This window comes from Cyrtonyx montezumae, unplaced genomic scaffold (genome assembly GCF_038088225.1).
Source record: "Cyrtonyx montezumae isolate F1298 unplaced genomic scaffold, pur_monq_1.0 scaffold_3, whole genome shotgun sequence".
NCBI lineage: Eukaryota > Metazoa > Chordata > Aves > Galliformes > Odontophoridae > Cyrtonyx > Cyrtonyx montezumae.
Genome location: NW_027072034.1, coordinates 46,985,045 through 46,998,188, shown reverse-complemented (window position 1 = coordinate 46,998,188; position 13,144 = coordinate 46,985,045). Strand labels below are relative to the sequence as shown.

Sequence of the window (13,144 nt, the reverse complement as noted above, 5' to 3'; positions counted from 1 at the left end):
CTCCACTGAGACAATACTTACTAACGTCCCCACTGAGAATAAGAATATTCCCAAACTGTTTTGAATGCAGAATTTTAATGTTCTGAAAAGGTGAATCTTCATCATAAACAACTTCATCTATGTCGTACTCCACCAAGCGTCCATCGGCTGTGGGCCAGTATCTATCAATGACACCTCCTCTCAAAATGGCTGGCAATCTAGATAGAGAGAAGAGGGAAAAAGATCACCAAACATGTGAGAATGTTTATTTTATGTATTTCCTTTTAACAACCTCTGGTTTCTGCATAATAAATAAGTACTATTTACAAGAGTAAACAAGAAAATTTGCAAGATTTAATACTCAAGGGATTTAACAAACCCATCAGCCACATGTTAAACATACAAAATTTGCTAAGGTACCAATGAAATATCTGTGGTCATTCCTAAGTTCTCAAAGACAAAAGACTTAGGAAGCACAGCCTCTGCAGAAGAATCGGTTTGTGACCTGAAACTGGCACAAGACAAAATCAGAACGTGAACAAAAAATAAAACGAATGACAAAACCTCTTCTACTCTTTAGCTCAGCTGAGCAAGCCATTTCTTTGAGATCTGTGAGTCTCATCCTTCTAAAGTTGTACTAAGAGACACTGTAAACACACATGGAAACACAAAAGTGAACTACAACAGTGCTTCAAAGTGAGCCAGATCTGCAGTGTTTAAGCACAGACCCTGATATCCACATACGTAAAATCTCAGCTGCCTGTTTTATTTTTTAAATGTGTTTCAAAAGCGCCCAAACAGGCTGTTTCACGTTTAATCTTTTTCCTTTTAATTCCAATACAAGTATGATTGAAATCAGTATTAGACCTGAAGATACAAAGTACATTTGAAATGGTAGTGAATAATTAAAATGACTTAATTCCATTTTATGCAAATTGTGCAGGCATAGAGTTCATCAAATTTCTTGCACATACACTTTAGATAATTAAGTCTTTTTCAGGAGGAAGGGAAGGAGAAAATCAGACAGACAAGTCTCTTGCAAATTCACTAGTGATTTTCAGCGAACGCAGCAGTAGTTTGTACCCTCAGTAAACCACACGATGGCAGCACATGGTGAAAAAGCAAGAGCATTTACTCACAAGATCAAGGGAAAAGACAGAAAGAACAAGGAAGGAGGGGCAGTGGTGTGGCTCTCTACATTAGAGAATGCTTCGATGTTACTGAACTTGTTTGTGGCTGAAGATGATACTGTTGAATCACTATTGGTAAAGAAAGATGAGGGGATGGGCTGACAAGGCAGACATCCTGATGGGGGTCTGTTTTAGACCACCTAATCAGGATAAAGAGACGGATGAGGTATTCTACGAGTAGCTGGAAGAAACTGCATCATCACCAGCCCTTGTCCTCTTGGGGGACTTCAACTTTCCTGACATATGCTGGGAATACAACATAGCACAGAAGAAGCAGTCCAGGAGGTTTCTGGAATATATAGAGCATAACTTCCTCCTGCAGCTGGTGAGAGAGCCTAACAGAGGAGCTGCCCTGCTAGACCTTCTGCTCAAGAACAGAGGTCTGATAGGAGATGTGGAAGTAGGGGGCTGTCTGACAGTGACCATGAAATGGCAGAGTTCTCGATTCTTGGTGGAGTCAAGGAGGGGACAGCAAAACCGCTACCTTAGACTTCCAGAGGGTAGACTTTGAATTGTTCAAAGGACTAGTGGGAGGGGTTGGATTGGGGGTCCCTGGGATTCAGTCTTGGGAGAGCAAAGGGCTTCAGGACAACTAGTTTCTTTTCAAGAAGGAAGTCTTAAGTCTTAAAAGGCACAGGAGCAGATGGTCCTCCTGAGCCACAAAATGAGCCAGCTGGGAAGAAGACCTGTACAGATGAATGGGGAGCTTTTCTTGAGACTCCAGGAGAAAAAGAGAATCTACCTCCTGCTGAAGAAGGGATAGGTAACTCAGAAGAGTATGAAGTACAGTTAAGATGGGTATGAAGAAAATTAGAAAGGCAAAAGCCCAGCTTGAACTCAATCTGGCCACTAGGGTAAAAGGGAACAAGAAACTCTTTTACAAATATATCAACAATAAGAGGAGAACCAAGGAGAATCACCATTCATTACTGTATGAGGCTGGGAACATGACCACTGAGGATGAGGAAAATGCTGAGATTCTCAATGCCTTCTTTACGCCTGTCTTCAAAAGTCAGACCAGTTATCCTCAGGGTATTCCACTCTGACTCCTGGAAGTCTTGGCTGGGGAGCAGAATAAACCCCTCACTATTCAGGAAGAAACAGTCAGAGACCTACTACTCCACCTGGTCTGCCACAAGTCTATGGAACCTGATGAGATCCATCTGAGAGTGCTGAGGTGATAGCTGAGCTGCTTTCCAGCATCTGTCAGCCCTCCTGGTTGACTGGTGAGGTCCCAGAAGACCAGAGGCTTAGCAACATGACTCCCATCTACAAGAAGGGTTGTACGGAGGATCCAGAGAACTACAGGTCTGTTAGCCTGACTTCAGTGCCAGGGAAGCAGACTGTCTTGAGGGAGATCACATGGCATGCGTGGGACAACAACGTGGGATCAGACCTAGCCAGCATGGGTTCATGAATGGCAGGTCCTGCTTGATCAACTTGATCTCCTACTATCATCTAGTGACCCACCCGGAAGATGAGGAAAAAGCTGCTGATGTAGTCTACCTAGACTTCAGCAAAGCTTTTGACACTGTCTCCCACAGTATTCTACTGCAGAAGCTGGCAGCCCATGGCTTGGACAGGTACACTCTTGGCTGGAAAAGGAATTGGCTGGAGGGCTGGGTGCAGAGTGGTGGTGAATGGAGTTAAACCCAGCTGGTGACTGGTCAGGAGTGATGTTCCCCAGGGGTTGGTAGCAGGGTCTGGCCTCTTCAATATCTTTAGTGATGACCTGAATGAGGTCATTGAGTGCACCCTCCATAAGTTTGGAAATGACACCAAGTTGGCTGGAAGCGTGACCCTGCTTGGGGGTAGGAAGGCCCTACAGAAGGATCTGACAGGTTGGATAGCTGGGCTGAAGCCAATGGGATGAGGTTCAACATGACTAAATGCCAGGTCCTGCACTTTGGCCACAACAACCCCAAGCAACGCTACAGGCTTGGGGCAGAGCAGCTGGAAGACCACATAGAGGAAACAGACCTGGGGGGGGTACTGGTCAGTGCTCAGTTGAACATTAGCCTGCAGTGTGCCCAGGTGGCACAAAGGCAATGGCATCCTGGCTTGTATCAGAAACAGTGTTGCCAGCAGGAACAGGGAAGTAACTGTCCCTCTATACTCAGCACTAGTGAGGCAGCACCTTGAGTACTGCATTCAGTCCTGGGCTGCCCACTACAGGAAAAATATCAAAGGCCTGGAGCATGTCCACAGAAGGGCAATGAATTTGGTGAGGGAGCTGGAGCACAGGCCTTAGGAGAAATGGCTGAGAGAGCTGGGATTGTTCAGTCTGGAGAAGAGGAGGATCAGGGAGATATTATTGCTCTCTGTAACTACCTGAAGGGAGGCTGTAGTGAGCTGGGAGTTGGCCTCTTCTGTCTTGTAACTCATGATAGGACAAGAGGGAATGGCTTCAAGTTGCTCCAGAGGAAACTCAGATTGAATGTTAGGAAATAAATGTTAGGAAATACTTCTTCAAAAGAGCAGCCAGGCACTGGAATGGGCTGCCCAGGGAGGTGGTGGAATCACCAGCCCTAGAGGTATTCAAGGAACATTTAGACATTGTGTTGGGGACATGGTTTAGTGAGTACTATTAGCAGTAACTGGACAGTTGAACTAGATGATCTTGGAGGTCGGTCTTTCACAACCTTGGTGATTCTATGATTCTAAAAACCATTTTCAGCAGCACTAGTTCTATTAGAGCACACGTGATCCAGAAGGATGCAAAATATATTTTAAAAAGTTGAGGGGTGTGTAACAAGATCCAGTCCAGAATCACTGTCTGAAGAAATTCATCTTCCTACACTCACAAAACAAAACTAATCTAGATCACTTCAGAAAGACTTTTTCCTAACCTATATTTAAGTTTACATTATAGGGATTCTACAGACTCCCAGCAGAGTACTTTAGTACCACAGTATCCTCCAAGAGATAGCATTTCCTCAACACAAATATAAAGTGATCAGTATTTGTACACTATGCTCCAGCTTTGGCTTCACCAGGATGAGGTGAAGAAAAATACGCAATGTATCACTCTTCAAATCACTATCACTTTAATTGTGGTCTCTCATTACCTTCAGACTCTTTTCTACAACAGTACTGGACTGCAGTTGTTTTGTCATTTAGCAGTATTGAAGTATTAATGCCCTTGGCATTAGAGAATCTTGCTGATTTTACACTGCTCCTTTATTTTCCTTAAAATCACTTCCAGGTCTTTTAATCTATTCTCTAAGGTACCTGCTGCATCATCCAGCAAATTCACACCTGCAGCAAGAGCTCCCAATGCTTCAAGGTGTCGGTCACTATGAAGACATCGAAGTGAGGTGTGTCCTTTCCAGACCTCTGGGCAACAGCAGTATAAAATGTCTTCTCAGTAGCAGTCAAAAGTAACAGTTACTGTCCCTAAAGTTTGACACACACAATCTTGTATTTAAGTAAACCAACTCCATAGGATAAAGCTGGATAATCCTGCTCAGGCTACTGGAACCAAGCCATGGAAGATGGTGCTGGGAGAGGGCCTCCACCTTGTCTCTGGCCCATGTTCTTGCCTGAGCTAAGCTGCAGCTGTGCCTGCCCACTGCTGACCCATAGGCTGGTGCTCTGGTTCTGCCTGGTACCATCAGCAGGCCAGCCCAGCCCTGCTTGCCCCATTCAAGTGCTGGGGGACTGCACCTTGTTGATAAAGTTTATGCCCTGGCCTGTTGCCACCCTTGGCTCCCCAGCAATTCCACAGCAAAATGCTCTTTTTGTTTACATTTTCTCCCACCAATTCATGCAACTGTTACAGAAAAGAATAATTCTTGCCTAAATAACAATGAAGGCCAAGTTTAACATGAGAAAACTCAGTGTCTTCAATTATACAATAAAATAGTTACAAAATATTTGTGGGAAAACAAAAATTCATAGGCCAGGCTACTCAATCACAGCAGCATAGCAATGCGTAATTTATTGTCTTCAGTAATCAAGACAAATATGAAAGTACACATATGAACGTACCGTTTTACCCTTTTCAGATTGCCATGAAAAAATTCTTTCATTCTTTCTTCTACTTTGTTTAGAAGCTGAAAAGACAGCAACACAAGAGGTGGAATTTATAGGAGTGATCACTTGATATAAAACATCTTCTAAATTAGAGTACTTGGAAGGCAATAAGAAGCATCTGAGTAAAAGACTTTGCAACATAACATTAAAAGTCCATGAGTAATTAGCTGGTTGCCTTAGATTAATTAGTAGCAAGCAAACACAGTTAACAGCTGTCACTGCAGTTAACAGCCAGAACTCTCAGACCCAGCCTAAGGAGATAGCACAAGAATCCTGGAGGTTTCATTCCTCCCCCCCCTTCATTCCAATTCTGAATTTCATATTAGGGAAGAAAATTATTTTTCTCCCCGGGAAAGAAGTTTTAGAACAAAGGCTCCCCATCCTCCCACATTAGGGAATAAAAAGATACACAAGTAACACCATGCAGTGGGTTGAGCATTCCTTTTCTCTTTGCCCTGGGTACAGGAAGGGAACTGAACCCTACAATGAGGCTGCTACATTTTTGCATCTTCTGTAGCAAAAAATGTGAGGCCTAGGACAGGGAAGCATGTGTGAGCACTTGTACGCATGTGATTACAACAGGCACTACTATTCTTTGTGAGCACACATGTAGAACAAAGTCATTTAAAAATATTTCACCAAGATACACTTTAATAGACCTGAAGAAAAGAAGGGGCTGCCATGCAGTTTGTTAAGCAAAGAACATCCCTTCTACCTGATCAGTTTCCTCTCTTCCTTTTGTATGATCATTGTAGCTCTGCAGGTCCACCAACACTAATCCATGAGGGTGAATTCTCAAATTGGCAAAACTACAAAATAAAGAGAGCCAGAGATGATGACTTTATTAACAAAAATGAGTGAGGAAAGAAAGCCTGACATCCATAGTTAAATTCAGAATGGACATTTTCTTTTTCCAGCAGCTTGTCAGCTGTTGATAGTTCCAGCTCCGTTCCTTCTCCAGAAGTCACTCAGCAACAAATAGAAAGCTGCAAGTGCATGCCAATCACTACATAACTAATACAACCAGCAGGCAGCAAGTTAATGGAGAGGGCGTATAAAATCACAGCAGTCATTATATGAGGGGACATACACTGCCTACTCTCAGTTCCTTGAGCAAGGCCTGCTTGGATAGGTGGGGTTCCTTCATAATGTAATCAAGCCTACAGAACACAATGGGACATTTCCTCTCCTCACTTTTTGCCATATTTTTTTTAAAAAGTACAGTAATTTTTCAAAAAAAAAAACATGTTCACATTCAAGCCGAGTAAGAATTCACACACCAAAAACAAGCTTTCACACACAATAAACAAGAAATTGCAACAGCAAACCCTCACTGATGAATACAAATGCAAGAGTATACTGTATGTTGAGTTTGTTACAGGAGTCAAAAACAAGTCTTCAACGTGCTAAACACAGGGTAGACAAATGGAGGAAGACTGTCAGGAACTTGCAACAAACAGAAAATAAGTACTATGGAGAAAGACAAAAAACAGAAAGGGAGAAACAAAAGCTACACCCTTTTGTAACTGGGAGGGGAGAAAAAAAGAACAGTTACAAGGAAATTATAAGGGAAGTAAAGAGAAGGGAGGCAAACACTGAAGGAAAGAACAGAGGACCAGATGGGCATGATAAGAGTAGAGCAAGGAAAGATTCTTGAGGAATGAAGGTTAATTAGCACAACACTGAGAAACTCCAGGTAAAGCTACAGACACTCCTCTGAATTCCCCTTTATTTTCCTCATCCCCTCCTATCACCCCTCTCATGCTCAAAGAGAAAAACCAAGCCAATTTCTGTTGAAAAAAATTCACATTACTGCTCCCTTAACACCTTCCACATCAGCCTCACAGCAACTCCTTTCTTAAACTGTCAGGCTAAAATCTACAGCACTTCCTACATCCCAGTGGGAGCTTCAGGCAGCAAATGCACCCTATACTTGCAGCCAGATTAACATTCAATATTCTGTAGATGTGACCTGAAGGAGGTTAATTTTTGATAACTGTAAAGAGATCAAACAATGAAACCACCTAAGTGATGCATGGATAAAACGCACCCACTGGTACAACTGACTCTGGTTATCTGTAGTTGTGCTTCTTTCAGATAAACAGGGTGCCACGCTCCTCTTACAAAGACGACCTTGAGAAGTATCTGGTTTTCCTCCAGATTTCATGCATAGGTCTTGCTTATAGAAAAGATGTTTCTATACAGCACACACTTCCATGATTTCCCTCCAATATCTACACCTTTGACTCTAGAACTAGACACTTAGACACTAGAAAATGCCTGTACTACAATGGTTATTTAACTAAATCACTGAAAACCTACTAAGTATGTACACCCCTGACATAAGTACCAGGAAATTATGCCTGCATAGAGTAAATTATCACAGCTTGTCTTGATGAAAGGATGAAGAGAAAATAGCCAAGAAATAAACAGATATCTTGTTCTTTACATATCTTTTTTGTAACTTAAGGAAACCACGTGTAACATGGAAGTGCAGATGAAGCAAAGGATTGTCATTTAACTCCTCTACATAGAAAAATGGCACCCACCAACATTCATCAATACTTGCTGAACACTAATGGAGATCAAACAGTGGATGTGAGCACAGTGAGGTGATAGTGTGAGCAGTGCAATGGTGACAATGCTGAGCCACCATTCACTAAGTCCAACTAACTTTCACATCAGCAATAGGGTACTGACACCTCATGGGGACACCTCTCCCAAGGTAGACAAACTAGAACAGTGCAGTGGGCCAGTAAATCGCATTCTGAGGGTCCAACTGGTAATATCTGCTCTCAGTAAACATAAGAAACTGAAAAACCTTCAAAGAAATTGCTGAAAAGGACATCAAGGTTCTGGCTCATGAAAAACTTAACATGAACCAGCAGTGTACACTTGCAGCACAGAAGGCCAATGTTACCCCAGGCTCCATCAAACAAGGGCTGACCAGCAGGGTGAGAGAGGTGACTGTCTTGCTCTATTCCACCTCAGGCCCCTGCTAGAGTACTGTGGCCTAGAGTCTGAGGCCTTCAACAAAAAAAGATGCTGAGCTTTTGGTGAGGGTCCACAGGAAGGCCACAAAGATGATCCAAGGGCTGGAGCACCTCTCCTGTGAAGGGAAGGAACTGGGTTTTTCAGTCTGCAAAAGAGAAGGCTTCAGGGAGACCTCACTGATGTCTCCCAATATATAAAGGGAATTTATAAACGTGAGGGATAGGACAAGGGCGAATGGCTTTAAACTAAAGGAAGGGAGGTTTATATTAGATACCAGAGGGAAGGTTTTTTTTCTTTACTGAGAGTAGTGAGGTGTAGGAACAGGCTGCCCAGTGAATTTGTGGATGCCCCATCCCTGGAGGTGTTTGCAGCCAGGATGGATGGGGCCCTGGGCAGCCTGATCTTTGCTCTCACAGCTAGCTATTGCGCCTGCTGCAGGAAGTTTTGAACTTGATGATCCTTGAGGTCCCTTCCAACACAGAGTCATATAAAAGAATTGACTATGATATGAAGCTAATGCACATCCATGCTGGTTATCCACTTGTTAAAAATCACCTGCTGGAAATCCAGTGCAAAAAGTTCAAAAGCCTGTAAAGACTAAGACAAAAGTTAAACAGTGCAAGTAGGCATTCAGAAAAGTTATCAGATCAGCAACACTACAGTGGTATTGGCAGACCAAGGCTGAACCCACAGACTTAATAGGTGAAACCAGCAGACAGCAAAGGCTACTTTTGCTTCTTGTTCTCTTCGCTTCTCTAATGACCACAATATCTGAATGAAGGTTTTCAGCAGCAGCTCTTAAGACAACAGGAGAGGACAGGGTGTTATAGGATACTAGAACTGCATTACTGTTATTCTCTCTCTGAAATTACAGCAAAGATTACTTTACAATCTGAATGACAAAACAGCTCCAAAAAATAAGTTTTTAATCACAATAATCCCCTCCCTGTCTCACAGAAAAATTCCTGGTTTTCAATGCTTGCAAGTACTTTCATAAAATTAATGAGAAACAAAAATCAAAAATAAGGAAGGACCCTCTCTTTCCCATTAGGGCACAATCTGTGTATGAAAAGCAGCCCTTGCTATAACAAGGTCATAGCATCCCACCTGCACATCTTCTACAGCAGTACCCAGGCTTTTTGCACTTGCAAGCAAATGGATTGTGATTACAGGAAGATTGTGACTGAGCCTTCAGGATACCAGATCTTGACTGATTTTATTTTTTAGAACAACAAGGAACATCAGATGTTAAGAAAAAATTGTTTGAAATCTTTCCTGCCTCAGCTACCCGATTGAGGAGTAAGAAGAATCCTGCATATTCAACTTTCTTCCTACAGATAAAAGCTGGACACACAGACAGGTATTTACAGCAGCCCTCTCTTCACTGCATCAGTGCTTTTACCTACTGAAACACTAACTTTAAGCCCTGACATAACACTAAAGTACACGAAGAATACCTTGTCAAGGAAATTGCCACCTGTCAGATTACCCACAGGGGTAGGAAACAAGAACTTGTTTATAATAGGAAATCCCAAAAAAATATCATCAACAACAAAAATAGTCTCTTGTATGTTATTGTCTTGATAATATCTTCTTTTAAATGCTCCTTAATTAAGAAAGTACTTTAGGGACATTAAGGAATTAAGTAACTGGTCTTTCACTGTAGACTGTTTCTGTTCTCTTTTACAAAGGAAGGAAATTAAAACAATGAAAGCTACCATAGTACTGAAGTGCTGCTGATTCCTAGCAGTTGCTTCCAACTGCTCTTCTATTTTCACACCCCACGAAAGGAAATGAATAAAACAATATTTTCATGTGGCACTGAGTTGAGGAATGTCCATCCTGCTCCTTTAAGATGTAGTGACTGGCACAGCAGCTAGCTAAACAATATGTTGGAAATAAGAAGTAGAAACACCTAACTCCCCCTTCATGGTGTTAACATATTCATTGTCATCATCACCTCAGTGACAAACAAAGCTTCAACTGGTTAAATCTCCCACTGTTGTGGCAATGAACTCAAATGTCACTAGGATTACCTTTCAGGGAAAAAAAATAACAGAACAGAGAAGCTTAAGATGGATGCATGAATAGGGGAAACTCACTGCCTTTGTAAGATTCTTGTAGAAACAGTGGATCAGGATTACAGTTTTGTGAGTTTTTAAAAGAGCTTTCAGATACAACTTGACAAAAGAGGGATCAGGGAAGTGTTTTAGTCTTCCTCACCCACAACATGTACTCAGGGACAAGAAACATCCTAGTAGCTGCACATATACTCAGAATAGTCACAAGTGTCACAAGTAGTGACACTATCAAAATAGTTTCAACTTCAACGATCTTCTTACCCTGATTTTATTAAAAAAATCTTAAGATGTAATAGGCCTCATGACTGTGTACAAAGTGCCATACACATTCAGCAAAAGTGCCTTTTAGACTGGAAAATTTTTCTTAAATCAGAGCCATGCTTCAATGAAGGACACTTAAATGAAAGCATGCTACTTACAGAGCTCCCCCAAAAAAATGGATAGCGTTTCTGCAAGTGATCTGAAAAGGCATTTCAGGAAAACAAAACTGCTGAGATCCTAAAACTCAGAACTGTTGCTAGCACATGCTACCACTTCCCAGGGCAGCACTTCCTCAACAGGGCCAGCCAAGAACAGAAAAGCACAAGAATTCACACCACCGCAGACAATGACTTGACTGACTAAAGTGAGCAATTTCCTGAACAATTCAAGAGCGTGAATGGGTATAACACTCTGTTTTGACAACCTGATTAGTAAAGTGTTATCAAGTTACCTTCCCTCAATTAGTTTGCTATGCTGTGTCCCTCCAGTCAAGGGGGAATTTTAAAGGTAACAGACCAGGCAGGATTGACTTCAGCCTGCTAAACTACAAAGAATGAGGACCTATAGCTTTGGTAATGTCAACAGAAAAACATGGCATAAACTGCAAATAAGCTCCAATTCATTTAACAGCAGCAGCCCTTTACAGAGCTGTTCACGCTGTATCTTCATCAGAGACAAAGTTTTATCAATAGCAGTACCCACAACCAAACAGCCTGTGACAGGGCATCCTACAGGCTATTGGGGTTATCAGCACAGACACTGGATTGTAGGCACTCCTTAAAGTATTACTTCACAATATCAAACATTTGCTCTTCTTGGGGTTAGTACCAGCCTGTTACATTAGCTGCATATTTGACATGCTCAGTCATCTCTGGATATTAGAAAAATGCATCTGCATGCACACTCTCACATCACTTCCTCACACAGCACAGTCATGCATCTTTCATGACTGAGCAAGCTAGACAGCTCCCTGTCACTTGCTGTGGAAATTCTGTACTCCTTACAGGAAGTCATACATGAGAACTGCAGCTTCAGGCATGTTACCCACCCACAGTCACAATTTTTGTTCTGCTTTACCACTGTATACTGCTTCACTTCCAGAAGCCTACAGTCCCAAGCCACTCTCACACTAGCTGTATCAGACAGCATTTTACTATTTTAGTTCATTTTGCTTAGCATTAAAAACATGCAGTATTTTAAACACCTCCAAAAAGCAGACAAAATTGCCAGCATTAAAATAAAGCCCATGTGGTTGCTATCAAATCCTTTGCATGTTTAACCAGTTCAGCTTGCCATTCATGAAAAGTTTGATTAGATTGTGCTTTGTTTTTGACCTGTCCAGACTCCTGTTGTTTAAGTGAAACAAATCAGCTTAGGTTAACTGAAAAAATATCGAAGTGTAAATGGAAATATCCTGTTTAAGGCTGCATTAGAGGAAGCTTACACAATTTCTGTGAGGGATCCAAAATACCACATGACTCAAGGAAACAAAACTCCTGAGGACCCAAAACTTACAGAAAGTTCTCCTGCTGTACCCAAGCCAGTCAATATGGCTGGCAAAGCACAGAAAATTGCATTTCACTCACACTATTACATAATTAGTTGAACAGCTGAAGAGAATTTCCAGGGAAAAATAATCTGAACTCCATTGTGTACTAGACTGCAGTTAATATTGAAAAAGAAAGCAATTAACCCTTTAGTGCAATGCCATTTATAAGTCAATAAGAAAAGATTCACTTGAAACATGAACAGTCTCCTCTTAATATTTAGCTCTTCCATAGTGATGGTGTTCCCTCTTCAGTTTTACTATGTTTAGGATGATCTCTTGAACTGTTCCTCTTAGTGCAGCAATTTCCAGACCTGTGCCATATCAGAACTTTCATTTGAGCATTTATTTAATAATCACAGGGTTAAGTAGCTTCCCTTGCTAGTGCAACCTTGAGCTTACAATATTTGTACACATTTTAGCATTAACATCACCACAGCTGTTTATACATAAATGAACATCAAAAAACTTTGACAATTAGCCACATAGGGATAGGGAACAGGGAGAAGGGGCAAGTGTTACATTTACTGCTAAAACCAAACGTGCTGAATGAAGAGCGGTAGAGCAAGTCAGCCCATACAAATCAAGAACATGGATGTCTAAAAGACTGCACTGCTGCCCAGCTCTTTTACACAGCACAGTAAACAATACCAAGATATCTACAACCAAGATCCAACATAACAGACCAACACTTCTTAACCTACAAGAAGGCCACTACATCCATCTCCCTATCTTCCTGTCCTCACAATAGCAGGAATTCTGACAACTATCCTCTAATGAAAATACTAGAAGTTGCATTTGACAGCACAATTGAAAACTGAATGACTGAACATGTATTGCTGCTGGCTGAATTGCTATCCACAGAGTTTGAGAGACATGTGGGCTTATAAAAATCTCAAAGTTTAACAAGAACCCTGACCTGGGTTGGAATAACCTCAGGCACCAGCATGTACTGGAAGACAAACAACAACTCCATGAAGGACTCAGGAGTCCTAATGAACAACTAACTTGAGTATACCCTTGCTACAAGAAAGGGTAACAGTATCCTTGGCTGCAGT

The 13,144-nt window shown here is 41.7% G+C and overlaps 1 protein-coding gene across 2 annotated transcripts in view; it reads right to left on the bottom strand.

Annotated features, from left to right (window-relative positions):
* The window catches only part of SMS (spermine synthase), a 49,813-nt gene that overhangs the window by 20,015 nt on the left and 16,654 nt on the right, over window positions 1-13,144 (bottom strand). For both annotated transcript variants that reach the window (XM_065741468.1, XM_065741470.1), the window contains exons 3-5: window positions 5,920-6,013; window positions 5,160-5,224; window positions 22-197 (exon numbers count right to left, since the gene is read on the bottom strand). In XM_065741468.1, coding sequence (XP_065597540.1) covers window positions 22-197; window positions 5,160-5,224; window positions 5,920-6,013 — 335 coding nt within the window. The remainder of the gene's footprint in view (window positions 1-21; window positions 198-5,159; window positions 5,225-5,919; window positions 6,014-13,144) is intronic.